The sequence below is a fragment of the Sander lucioperca genome, chromosome 10, assembly GCF_008315115.2.
Source record: "Sander lucioperca isolate FBNREF2018 chromosome 10, SLUC_FBN_1.2, whole genome shotgun sequence".
Classification (NCBI taxonomy): Eukaryota; Metazoa; Chordata; class Actinopteri; order Perciformes; family Percidae; genus Sander; species Sander lucioperca.
This window is the reverse complement of record NC_050182.1, coordinates 18,196,098-18,209,962: the sequence shown is the minus strand read 5'-3', so window position 1 is coordinate 18,209,962 and position 13,865 is coordinate 18,196,098. Positions and strand designations below refer to the sequence as shown.

The 13,865-nt window shown below is 41.0% G+C and overlaps 1 protein-coding gene across 6 annotated transcripts in view; it reads left to right on the top strand.

Annotated features, from left to right (window-relative positions):
• Positions 1-13,865, top strand: part of cep192 (centrosomal protein 192) — a 91,223-nt gene that overhangs the window by 14,108 nt on the left and 63,250 nt on the right. For all 6 annotated transcript variants that reach the window (XM_036006060.1, XM_031289831.2, XM_036006062.1 and 3 more), the window contains 3 exons: positions 2,244-2,396; positions 2,925-3,075; positions 11,591-11,775. In XM_036006060.1, the coding sequence (XP_035861953.1) occupies positions 2,244-2,396; positions 2,925-3,075; positions 11,591-11,775 (489 nt within the window). The remainder of the gene's footprint in view (positions 1-2,243; positions 2,397-2,924; positions 3,076-11,590; positions 11,776-13,865) is intronic.

Sequence of the window (13,865 nt, the reverse complement as noted above, 5' to 3'; positions counted from 1 at the left end):
TATCAGCAAGGAACTTGGGATCATTGTTCAACATGCCACTATGATGCTCTGTACCAAATTTGGCGAAGATCGGCCTTTAGGGGGCGCTATAAGCAACGTTTATTTGTTTTGGCCAATAACTCAATGCATTTGAATGGGGAATTTGCAATTGCAATATCTCTGCCACAGTACATGCAATCAACACGAAACTTGTCGTGCTTGTTCGGGATGCGGCTCTGAGGCTCTCTACCAAATTTGGCGAAAATTGGCCATTAGGGGGCGCAATAATCAACGTAGACAATTTTTGGCCCTTTTACTCAATGTTAATGGGATATTTGCAATGGAAATGTACCACAGACTTTGCAGCTCACACTTCTCAATATTTACTGACGTTTGCCTCTTACCGTTAGGTTTTGGTTTTTACTTTTGCTTGCTCCTTTGGTTTTTTACAATAAACAAACTTCTTAACCCACCTGACAAAGTTTCTATAACCTTCACAGTGGACAAATTCCACTCTTTTCTCTCACTTTTTCAATCCAAAATCTACACCATTCATAGGAGGCGATACCGTGCAATTAAACATTGCAGTTGGTGCTAAGTGGAGCACCTGTCATAGTGTGATTGGTTATGTCGGTGGCATTGATGCTTAATTTCCCACGAAGCACCCACGGAGCAAAACATAAATCGGCACCTATGACGCCATTTGCAACAACTTGACCACCTCCCCTGCTCCTTCAACCACCACACCTGCCTCCCCACTCCACCCATTTCTCTCTGCTGTCTCCCGCGGTCAGGGGGGTTAAGAAGTTTGTTTGTTGTAGAGCATTCTTAAAGGTGGTCCGTATACAATTGGAGGTGAACCGGTGACCGCTACGTTTGCAACGGCGACGTACCGCAGGCGTCGCGGCTCGCGCCTCTCGATGTTTAGCGACATTTGCCTCCCCGCCGCCCGGCCTCGGGTTCCGCTTTCGCGCGCTCCCCCGGGGCGTCGGGGGCAACTGGCGTGGGTGGCTTGGGCCCCGTCATAACTGCTTGCAGTTCTAGTTATGAATTATTTCTAGGCTTGAGAACTTGTAGGGGTTCTGTTTTTCAGTCTTCATTTTGGTGATGCTGCAGCTACTTTCTTCTGTTCCTCTGCTGTCGGCATGTTGGAGCTTCGCAGGGGCTGGCCGACACAAACACTGGCGCACGCACCAGACGCCAGCCACCACATCACTTGTGTTTACTGATAGCTATCATTTACCTCAGGCTAAATAATTAGCTAGTAAGTGGCGATTTTTGGCAGCCAGCCTTCCAAAAGAAAGCACAATGAAATTAAATGTTAACCGATCATTAACCGTTGACCGACAAGCAGGAAAAGGAGTCTCAGTTCACCCGTGTGTCACGGGAGGCTCTGACACACTTTCCGCACTCCGTATCTGCTGACAGCTGTAGGCTTGTACCACTGTTGATGTTCTGTGCATTGTCATGGACACACGCAGCCACTTACCTGAAACCACTTTCAGGACTGACGCAAGTCCACAGCGGCCAATTCCAGCGCCTGCACCTGCAGGTTGTCAGCTGTGTGTCTGCCTGGTATACTCTCAGATGGCCGATTTAATTCACCGGTCCTCATCAACATAGTTTCATGTGTCACGTAGCTCTCTACAAGCAGAAAAAAAGAGGAGCTTAAAACGCAACTTGCTGGTTCAAAGTTAGGACTAATAAGTTAATTAGCAGTTAAGAAATAAATTTGAATAGCCTATTTATATTTTTATCATGCAAAAGATGTTTTTTAAAACTTTATTTTTTTTATTAATATTGGTTTAACTAATAATATTATGCTAATTGGTGAAAAATCCTATTGTCGGTTAACGGTTAAACGGTTAATCATTAGTATCCCTACCAGCAAGACATGCAACTCCAACCATAAAGTTTTGGTAGACCTAAGTTACAAAAAAAACTGCAATTTAATATTTTGGCCAGTAGAAAATATGCTTGGCCGGTGGATCTTTTCATCTACCCGCTAACTTGGCCTGGTGAGTCAAAAAGTTAATTTGGGACACTGATTGAGATGCATCGATAATCGTTTTATAATCGCATCGTAGCCCTCTAAATCGGAATCGAATAGTGAGCTGCCGGAGATTTTCAAAGACTTTCTTAATTCTTAAGTTACCATCTACTACAATGCTGCCATTACTTTTGTGAATCATATATTTGATTCATATCGAACAACCATTAAATGTTCTTAGAATCTAAGTGTATCTTGTATATCTTTTCTTCAGGAGGACTTCCAGATGCCTAATGTGCGCCTGGCTGCTACAGGTATGGACTCCTGTCCTGCCAGTGATGAGGACACGGAGGATGAGCTTGAGTCTGCCAGAAGGAACAGCAATGCTACCAGAACACGGCTGCTGCCCAGCACCTCCAGACAACTGGTCAGAAATAGAAAACAATAATGTCATCAGATTGTTAAACTCTGAGATATAATAATATACTGGTATTTTTTATTACACTTTCGTCTTTCTGTCACTGTTTTGGCATGGAGGGGAGAGGGTCTTCTCTACCCGCAGTCCACTCCGAAACCTGCCATCACCACACAGCTAGCATACGGTACGGTTTCTCTCTGCTGTTGTCTTTTCACAAAGAACCAGGCTGGTTAAAGTTAACTTAACTGACATCATGCTGGTCTGGCAGAAGTCTGCTGGAACAAGCGCTAGCATTAGCCAATGTCAGCTATCGTACCTAACGCTAGGTGGAAAACAACAGCAAAGAGAAACCGACTTACTTGCAGTTTGGGAGTTCAAGGTGAACGGCAGTGCTGTAGATGTAGGGTAATGCCAGAGGCTTACTGCAGTCAAGCAGTCAGTGTGCACGGAGATGAGAGGCTATTCACTGATCATCCGTTCATACAATTTGTTTTTATCTGTGTGTGCATGTGTTTGTGTGTATACATTTGGGTACAGGTTGGAGAGAGTAACCGTCCCAGTTTCAGGCCAGGCTTAGAGGGAGGCAGTTCTGATGATGAGGCTTCCAGTGGGCGTGGCGGTCCATCTCTGTCTGGGATTGAACACAGACGATCTGCTGAGGGACAAGTCATCAACCCTCCTGTCACAGGTACACAAGAGCATAGTCTCCTCTTTCCTGCACAGCTCTGCAACAAACTCAAGGTTTTTATCACACCGGGTGGGGCAATGTCATTTCTGAACACTGACTAAAGAACATACTCTATCCAAAATACGCTAATGCCGCTCTGTGCGTTCAAACAGAGCATCGATTAATGTTACACTTCAACGTGACTCTTCAGAATTCAATTGTTTTGTTCTTTTTCTCAACTTATTTTTCAGCCATGATTGGCTAGTCGAGCTAACGTCTTGTAGCTTATTTCAGCTAGCTACGGTTTATGGGGTACCACCTCACGTGCATCTAGCGGTCCCGGGCTTAGAGGGACACCCGGGCTTCATTTGGGCAGGCACTTTGTGGCCAGGTAGGAAAAATGTTCAGGGGGTTGTTTGAGTGTGTTAAGTGTTTTTATGGTCTTTTGTGTTTTTTTTGGAGGCCAGATTTACTTCAGGGATAATGTCAACATCTGACTGTATTGCACATAGCAGCATCAACAACAACTTAACATTAGTCTCATGGAATGTGAAGGGCCTTGGTCATGTAATTAAGAGGTCGCGTTTTCTCGCGTCTTGAATCATTGAAGCCAGACATCATTTTTCTCCAGGAGACGCACATTGGTGCAAACGAACAGCTTAGATTAAGAGCAAACTGGATTTCTCAGGTTTTTTAAGCGGCTTTTACTCGTAAGGCGAGGGGGGTTGCTATTCTTTTTCGTAAAAATATTGCATTTCACCTTGACTCTGACGGCAGACTCTTACAGCAGATACTTAATGATTGAAGGTCACATTAACTTCTTACCAGTAATAATCCTTTATATCTATACCTTTTTCAGTAACCTTAATATTCCACAACTAGATGCCGTATCTAAAGACGACATTGACGCCCCAATCTCTAAGTGTGACCTTTTGGAAGCTATTCCAGCATACCCCTCTGGGAAAGCAGCAGGCCCTGGTAGCTTAGGCTGCAAATTTTACAAGGCGTTTCATAAAAAACTAGTCATTCATGTATCTATGGTGTAAAATTTGGTAAGGTTAAAAACGTTGTCAATCTCAGGGTTTCCGCGAGGTCTTAAAAAGTCTTAAATTTCAAAATCAAAATGTAAGGCCTTTTAAAAAGTCTCAAATTAGCTGAGGTATTGGGTCGAGGTCTTAAATCATTTTCAACTTGTCTTAATTTTCCCTATATCCATGTAATGCTACCCTACGGAGCAATGTTTTTTTTTTTTTTTTTTTTTTTAGTCTTTCTTTCGTTTGTGCAAAACAAATTGGCTGTATTAGCAACATGCAACTTAAATTGCAGGCAATCAGCTTTTGTGTTATTGGTGCGAGCCTCTTTCGGATTAGCCTACCACAGACATAAAACAGATTTTATTCTTTAGGCATGTGGAAGTGCAAGTTTAGCGATACTTGGCTTGAAAAACTGAATTTAAGGTAAAAATCCAGGTGCTTACAACGTATTTGAAGCCTACTGCTTCTTATGCGAGCGAGAAAGCAATTAAACTGGGAATGTTGGGTATATGGGCGCTGGAGTCTCATGCAGAAAGTGATAAAACATCTAACATGTTGGGAAGGTTCTCCAGAAAACTACAGCCAGCCAGTTCTGCCTAGTATCTGGCGGCCCCGGCCCCAGCACTCCTCCACACTGCCTAGGTGAGACCAAGACAGCAGCTCCGCAAGTCTGTAAGCGACCTCTGTGTCGATTTTGGTTCAGAGCCAACAGAGTGGAGGTGGTTGGGTACGGAAACCCGGTGCCAATATGTAGGCTATCTACCGGGCCGAATAGCAACACGGATTTCGGTGCCTCATTTAGGTGGCACTTAAATGTCTGCCCTGCTCTCATGGTGCTCTGAAACAGACATCAGAGGCAACAGAAGCATTGCAGCATGTGATGCTAATTAACATTACACTTTGCAGCAGGTAATGTTAGCCTACCGTTAGCCAGTAGCTGCTTAAATACAGTTAAATGCTGAAAGCTAAACGGTGTAAAGTGTGACAGTATTTCACTGGAAAGGATTCCAACACTGGGACAACAGTCTGCAGTTAAAGACAGAGAGTAGCTGCACCATAGACACAGGTGGTGCTCAGAGCAGAGTTGTCGGAGAAACAACACAGATAGGACGTAAGGGCACGTTCAATTACAGTTGGTAAGCTGGTGGTGCATTCAATGTTATTGTTATTTTTGTTGTGTAACTGCAATTGACTGGTAAAACAAGTTTTGTTCTGAGTGTTACATTTTAAATAAATAATTTTTATTTGACCATATGGCCTTAGCAATAAACAAGCTGTGCTCTTTATTTTAAAGTATCGATTTAGGCACCAAAGCTAAACGATACCCAACCCTACTCTGGGTCCTCCACAGACCAATTAGCATTCTACCTATAATTTCTAAAGTCATTGAAAAATGGGTTACTAAACAAATTATTGAATTCCTTAGCAATAGCCAAACACCTTTACACCATATGCAGTTTGGATTTCGGCCGCGACATTCAACCGAGACTGCATTGGCTATGTTTATGGAAAAAAATCAAATGTTACTTAGATAAAAATGGATGTGTTGGTGCCGTATTCCTAGATTTAAAAAGAGCTTTTGACACCGTCAATCACAACGTCCTGCTATCTAAATTGTCCCATTTAGATTTTTCGGTTCAAGCTATTAATTGGTTTCATTCGTACCTGTCTCATAGAGAGCAATGTACTGTGGTGGGCGGGGTTAGTTCAGCTTATATGGGTTGTCCAGTAGGAGTCCCTCAAGGGTCCATACTGGGGCCCATTTTATTTTCATTATATATTAATGATTTACCTAAATACTGTTTACATGTTGATGTCCAGCTTTACGCCGACGATGCTGTAATTTTTACAGAAGCAAAAAATCCTGAGGAGGTAGCACGCGTCCTTTCAACAGCTCTTACACATATACAAACATGGCTCAATAGATCTTGTCTTATTTTAAATGCAAAAAAGACTGTTTATATTTGTCGAAGCAACCTTATACTACTACACCATCTCAATCGGGGGTGTTTTTAGGCACAGAGGAGTTGGAAGTTGTTAATGAGTTTAAATATTTGGGGGTGATTATAGACTCCAAACTCTCTTTTAAAAATCATGTTAAAATGATATCCAAAAGAATTCAATTCAATCTTTTTAATTTTAAGCAAATTAGAAGATCTCTGTCAGATGCAGCTGCTCTGATGTTCCTTCACTCGATGATATTTTCACACATGAACTATTGCATCACCAGCTGGTCTATGACGGGTTCTACTATCCTAAAACCAATTGAGCTTTTGTATAAAAAGGCACTCAAAACTCTAGATAAAAAACCTTATTCTTATCATTGCAAGATCTTAGAAAAATACAACTTATTAAGTTTTGATAATTTCTGTAAATTTTCCTCAATATGCTTAATTTATAAAGTACTACATGGCTTGGCGCCACCACCACTTCAAGAGTTTATTAAATACAGACAGACTCGGATTACTAGAGCTGTTGTAAACAAGGACTGTGAGGTTCCTTTTAAAAAAAACCTCTTTTAGCCATAATGCACTATCTATTAAAGGTAGTGCATTATGGAACACACTACCCCGAACTATAAGGGAATGTCCCACTCTGGCCACCTTTTAAGAGCCAGGTAAAGGTGTGGCTCAGAGCTAACCAATTGTGCATCCACCTCTGACTGCATGCTGTACCGTATCAGCCCAGTAGAGCGTATTGGTGAATCGTGTCTCCGTTTTAACACTTACTAATGAATTGTTTAGTTTTCTTTCTGTTTTAACATCTATTAATGTGTTATCCTGTTTTTCTTCTCTTTTGTCCTGCTTTACCTAGTTTGATATAGCAAATGTTGCTGCTGTGTATTTATTGTTCTTTTTATTGTAATGGACTACAGATGGAAATTAGCCTTTGGGCTATAATCTGGCACTTTTTACGTGTACTTCTGTATATGTTCATCAAATGTGCATTGTCCTGAAATAATAAAACAAACAAAACAAACAAAACAGGGTGACTAGACACCAGTCCTATAATGCAAATGAGGAATTAGGAGAATTGTTTCAGATTATGTTTCCCAACTCTGTCAGCTGACATTTTTTGTTTTTAATGTCGTGATAAAGGACTTAAATTTCATTTATAATGGTCTTAAAAAAAAGTCTTAAATTTGAATTGGTGAAATATGGAATCTATATGCTCATGATTTATTAATTTGTTTCTCTGACCTGGTAGTGTCAGTTCCCAACCTCCTGAACGACATTAAATTTAAATTTGGTAAACTGTCAGGATATACAATAGCCTGGGATAAAAGTAAATTCATGCCCCTGACGTACAATCTGAGCCCTGCTTTCTTGAAATCCTTGCCATTTAAAGTGGTTACCACCCACTTTACCTACCTTGGACTATAGATCTAGAAACCCCAAGCTTTTATTTAAACTGAATTTTCTGGACGTGGTAGACAAATTAAAAGATAACATTAGGAATTGGAAGCTGCTTCCCCTTTCAATGATTGGCTGCATCAATGCTATTAAAATGGTTGCACTTCTTAAGGTTCTTACCACTTCTTTAAACAACTGGACTCGGTTATCCTCTCGTTTGTCTGGGCTGACAAACCCCCTCGCATTGCTAAAGCCCACTTGCAGAAGAATTTAAGCATTGTTACTGGGCTGCAAATGCAAGGGTTCTCACTTTTTGGCAGTGGGGCTGTCCAGACAACCACTGGTCTAATGTCTCCCCGCTTTGGTTAAAAATTGAGTCCCTGCTAGTTTCAGAAACTTCATAGCGTTGCATTTCCCCTGACTCATTTCCTGGTTCTCCTTCTCCATGAACAACATGAAATCAAGGAGAGGGTTAACTTCTCCTGTTCCAGATGTCTCACCGTGGTCAGAAAGAACAGGGGAGACACTTTGTTCCTCTCACTATGACTCTAGAGTCGGTACTTACTCTGAAGCTACCGGTAATCACCGTCACTCTCTCACTCTACACACACTCCCCACACACACGCCAGCTCGACGCACACACCAGCGCACAAGTATAAACATCAGGACACTTACGTAGGCTACGGTGAAAGCTCCGAACTTCCTGTCGAAAGCATACTGTTTGTGTTTAATCCAGGGTCTGACTTTTAATAATATTAACAATTTTAATAATTGTGTTTTTCTTCTGAAAACATCGTCTGCCTATTGACATTGACTGATCCACTGCCCTCTGGTGGACAGAACATATACAACTTTGATAAAAATATAGGTCTTACTGAAGGCATTTAATGGTCAAAATATTATTAATAAATATTCGAATATATTCTAATATTAATAAACAAACAAACTTTGAATATGATTTTTGGGCAAAAGTCAAAGCCCTACTCAGTATACACCCCTATAACATACAATCACTTGTTCAAGCCGGCACTGATGAATGGAGTGTTTCTGGACTGGAGGAGAAGAGGGCTGTGTTGTATTGGTGATCTTTATATAGATAATACATTTGCTTAATTTCTTCAGCTCTGCTCAGTATCCCCTTCCCCAACAACATTTTTATCACTACCTTCAAGTCAGGCATTTTGTACGGGAGTGTATCCCAGAATTCACCATTGAACCCAAAAGTCACACTTTCTATGATTTACTTCTCTCTCAGCCTGACTCAAAGCATTTGATCTCCCGTTTTGTCACTGCTTTTACAACACCTGTAGAAGCCAGTCATCTCAGGGAGGCCTCGGCCGCAGAATTGGGTGCTCCGGTGTCAGATGAACTGTGGGAGGAAGGTTTGTCCACTATACAGAGCTGTTCCATTAGCTCTAGATAAACCAAATTTAAACCAAGTTTCGTCCCTGCGTGAGAGATGTGGTATCTCAGCTGGATCACTGTCCCACTTATTCTGGCACTGTACAGTATTACGTAAGTTCTGAAGTGACATATTTAACTGTCTTTCCAAACAATGTCAGATAAATATCCAGCTGGATTGTAATCTGGCTATTTTTGGTTGCTCTGACAGTACAGAGGCCCTTCCTTCCCATCAAAAGCAAATTATTAGAGCAGGCGTCATTGCAGCTAAAAAAAATGACTTAATTGGAAGTCTCCACTGTCCCCATGTTTCAGGAGGTGGCTCAATGAAATGCTTTCTATGGCTAAGATGGAACAGCTTCGTTTTAACAAAGGGAATTCTCAAAATTACTTCTTGAAGGTGTGGAAACCATTTTTGATATTACTTGAGAAGACCTAAATGCCTGATTTGTGTGTTTGCTGCTATGCCCTTAATCTGAGCAAACTTTGATCATGCACTCTGATATTCTGGCACCTCTCCATCTGTGTTTTTTCTTTCTTTTATTCTGTCTGTTTCTGCTCTTTTTTATTGCTGTGTTGTCTAGTTAATTGTGTGACTGCCTTATTTCTTTTTTGTTCTCTAGTTGGTTTTCCTGCTTTCTTGATATTTCAAAGTGAAGGCATATATACTGCCCTACAAAGGCAAAACGCCTTTGTAAAAAAAATAAAGGGCTATGACAACCGTAACATCCAAAACGATACGAGAAACCACAGCAGAACGCCGTAACAGCTGTAAGGCTCTTTGCCTTTGTTCCGGCACGCTGAAGTTGAGTTACGGTGTTCTGACTTTGTTTAGCCAGGCATCAAGAGAGATGTTACTGTGCCGCCGTGATGTTACTGTACTCTGGCTTTGTCATACTGTCAAAGTTTGCCGCTTTTAATTGTCACCAAACCACGTAACATACAAACGACACATCTTTGAAATAAAGTGGGGATGGTTCAGATCTGTCAACGTCAGTGACAGCCTGGAGCTAGCTAAATTTAATCTGTGTCACGTAGCGCTAACGGTGATGCTGACGCACCTCCTCACTTGGCGGAGCCTCACATCAGATGCCGAAAACCAATTATTAAATACACAGGCATCCTACCTTTCCATGCAATCCGATATAATCCATGGAAGATATAATCCATAGCAATGCACGTCATCTGCTGTATCCACAACAATCCATACGTGTTTGAACCATATTTCCTTCTTGCAGGTGTTAATGTCAGATCGTACACAAATCCATAATAGCGCTAAGCTAGTTATTGCTAACGTCTGTACAAAGTAGGCTAACCTAAATGGTCGGTCAACTCTGTCAATTTTATCTCAGAATTAAAAAGTAGTAATCCAAGTCGAGTTTGTTGACTGTGCATCTTGAGCAGTTTGGTGGCCCTTAACCCTTAACCAGGGGCGATTCTAGGATCAGACCTTTAGGGGGGCTCAGCCCCTAATGAGAATATGACACGGATACAGTGCCTTGCAAAAGTGTTAAATATAATATATTTATTGTTAAACAATAAATATACCTTTTGTATTCAATTATAATTAAATTATCTTTTATTGAGAAAATATTTCTTGTATTTATTCATATTGTACATAGGCTACTGTACTGCAAAGTAACTTATCTGTCATATTGTTTAACTGTGTTAGTGTTGCCGCACTATCCTGATCATTATAGCACTAAATGGGAACAACCAAAGGTCTTCTATATAATTTAAAACAAATACCATGATGACTAGACCTTGGTTAGGTGTTCTTATAATGGATGTAAGTATGGTGAACAGCAAGCAAATTTTGATTATATGTCAGTTACTGCCTTTTGTTTTTGGCACATGATACAAAGGCAGAGTACAGTAACTGCCAAACAAGGGTCAAAGGTCAATTTTGAGCTCAAGATTTTTTGCATACAAACATTTCTTCATTATAGTAACTAGTTGTCAAATTTTGGGAGTCCTACCTATCATACTTTTGTCTGGACAAAACAGAAACTTTAAAGTCATTTTTCTCAGTTTCACACTCTAGCAAGTTAAGGCCTTTTGCCTTTGCAGGGCAGTATAGGCGTGATTTGCATTTAACTAGTTTTGAGGGAACTTTAATTGACTTAAGATCTGTGGTCTGCACAGATCAACACTCAAAGTTTGGTATATGCATGTGAACCGCAGATCAATTGCAAAGTCTAACCATAATAGTGTGAAATACATTTTTACTGTCGCTGTTTTTTTTTTTTTTTTTTACTGTTGCACTTAAAGTAGGCTGATAAATCTCTATGGAGGGTTGGCGTGAAAAGATACAGGCAACGCAATTTTCTGTTCACGTGAACAGCGCATGTTAAAATCTGGTGCTAATATGGCACCAGTGCCTATATGACTGGTTTCTACCGGATGGAATAGCAACGGAGATTTCGGTGCCACTTAAATGTCTGGTCACTGCTGTCGGAAAAACATCACAGATGTGACTAAATGGTGCCTGTACTTGAAACTGGTAAACCTTGTGGTGCATTCAAAGTTATTGTAAAATACCCTTTTCTCATCTATTTTTGTCTTTGATAAATTATTTAAATTCCTCCCTTTTTTGTGCTGATTCGAAAATTTATCCGATCTGTGACTCAAAACCGTGATCTGATCCAAACCATGAGTTTTGTGATCCGTTGCACACCTAGTCACCTTGTCAGTCTCCTTAATCCTTAGGTGAGCACCTGTTTGTTTTGTGTCATTGTGTAACTCCAGGGGACGGAGGAGGTGGGGATGGGAGCAGCGGGAGTGAGGAAAGTGGAAATGACGGTGGAGTTTCGACCATCCCTCTCCCAACGACTGTTGTCCAGACCACGTATGATGTCCTGCGTGGGCTGGGGATTGTGGGGAGCAGTGCTGTTGGTGAGGATGGCAATTTGAATCTGCCAGGACATACTGAGGTAAGAATGAGGCTCACTGTGAGGACAAAGTCACGGAGAAATGAGAATGTAGCCCTCCGAGTTGTCAAAAAACAGCAAAAAAAGACTAAAGAAGGCTGCCTCTGGGAGTTCAGTTTTTGACTGCTGGTAAGAATCTCTTACAGTAGCGTTATGATAATCCTAGACTCGCATTGCCAAGTCTATCTCCACAACGCCTATGTCAGCAAGTATAGTTGGCTACACCGCTTATCTATTCTAGGATAGGGGGAAAACACTCTGGCTTGTATGTAAGCATGCATGCCTTAAACTCAGGGATGGACTGGGGTAAACCATTTGCCCTGGACTTTTGAGACCCAGACCAGCCCATCACTATGGTACTCTTAATTGTTTTATATGATAATAGCTTGACAAGGTTTAAGCGAACGATGGCCATCACAATTTTGTGAAAATCGCAGAAGTTCCGTGTGTATTTGTAGCATATATATCCATTTTGTGTGCGATCCATCTGGCGTTGGTGAATAGTAGTCTCTGCAGTGGCGAACTGTGTGTTAGTTGCCTTAGCCAGGCTAGCAAGCCCGACCGGCATCCTACATCCTCCCTGCCTTCCCTGCCTGCCGCGGCCGACAACAATCCACGGGCGCCTGCTGGTCTGGTGGATGTCCTCCAGAGGACAGTTCATGCTTTCGTGGCAAAAGTTTTGCGCCGAAAAAAGTTTATTTCCCCCTCAAAAATAGGTAATTGAGCACTGTAGTGGTTATGATCATATCAGTGACTATGTAACTACATTGAAACGGGCCAAATGATGCCTGTTTCTTGTAAAGTAACAGCATTACAGAAGGCTGGCTGTAGTCTTGCGCTGAAGTCCCATGGGAATTCAGTTGTAGCAGGAAAAGGTAAACAGTAGTGTGCAGATCGGAGCGTAGTGTATGAAGAGTGAAGAGCGGAAGTGTTCACAAGGGAAGAAGCTTGGAGTAACGTAACTATGGAGCTAGAGCTAGCCTTCAGTAGCGCTATTACTGTACAAGAAACAGGCATCATTTGGCCCATTTCCATGTAGTTACATAGTCACTGATATGATCCTAACCACTCAGGGCTCCAGACTAACTTTTTGCCTTGGTTGCACTGGTGCGCCTAACTTTTTTATTTAGGTGCACCAGCACAAAATTTAGGTGCACCCAAATTTTTGCCTTGCGTCGCCGTTAACGCTGAATGGCGATACACGATATATAGCTCTGTATTATTTTTTTATTACAAAGTGGGCTAAATGTTCAGTTTTAAGTCAAAGCCACTTTTCACAAGCTCTTTTATTAAAACAGATTGTGATTTAAATAAAAGTAGTAGTAGTAGTAGTAGTAGTAGTAGTAAATAAAGTAATAGGGTTTCCTTTACCAGTTTGAAAATATACAGCTGCAACACATTCAGAAAGTTATCTGAAATAAATAGCCTAGGATATATTAAAAAGAAAATATATATATATCTCTGAGAAAGCTCCTTCACTTGTTTTCAACAACAATAACAGACTGATTAAAAGAGAGAGAGGACGCCCGGATAGCTCAGTTGTAGGGCTGCAACTAACGATTATTTTAATAATCGATTAATCTGTCGTTTATTTTTTCGATGAATCGGATAAAAAAACAAAAAAGCATTAATTTACATCAACTCAATACATACTTGCATACATACTTGTTGTTTTAGTTAATAGTTGTGTAAAGGTAAGTAACCCAAAGAACACACACACACACACACGTCCACTTAAAGCTTATTCATTAAATTATTACCATCATTGTAGTAAGTGCAAGTTAAGTTCATTTGTACACCACATTTAAACACAGCTTAAGATGACCAAGTGCTATAAAAGAACTTTAAAATGAAATTAAAAAGTACAACACGCACAAATATATTTGTCAACAATAACTGATATGGGACAAAGCACAGAATATATACATGACAATAGATTGAAAAATGAATGGGCCAAAAAAGGCGAGTGAATAAAAACGTGTCTTTAGTCCTGCTTTACTACTGTTATTAACGAGCTAACGCTAGCTTGTCATGCTTGTCAAGCTGGATAACGAGTAAACACCAGCACCACTGGAGGGACGTTACGTTCCTCA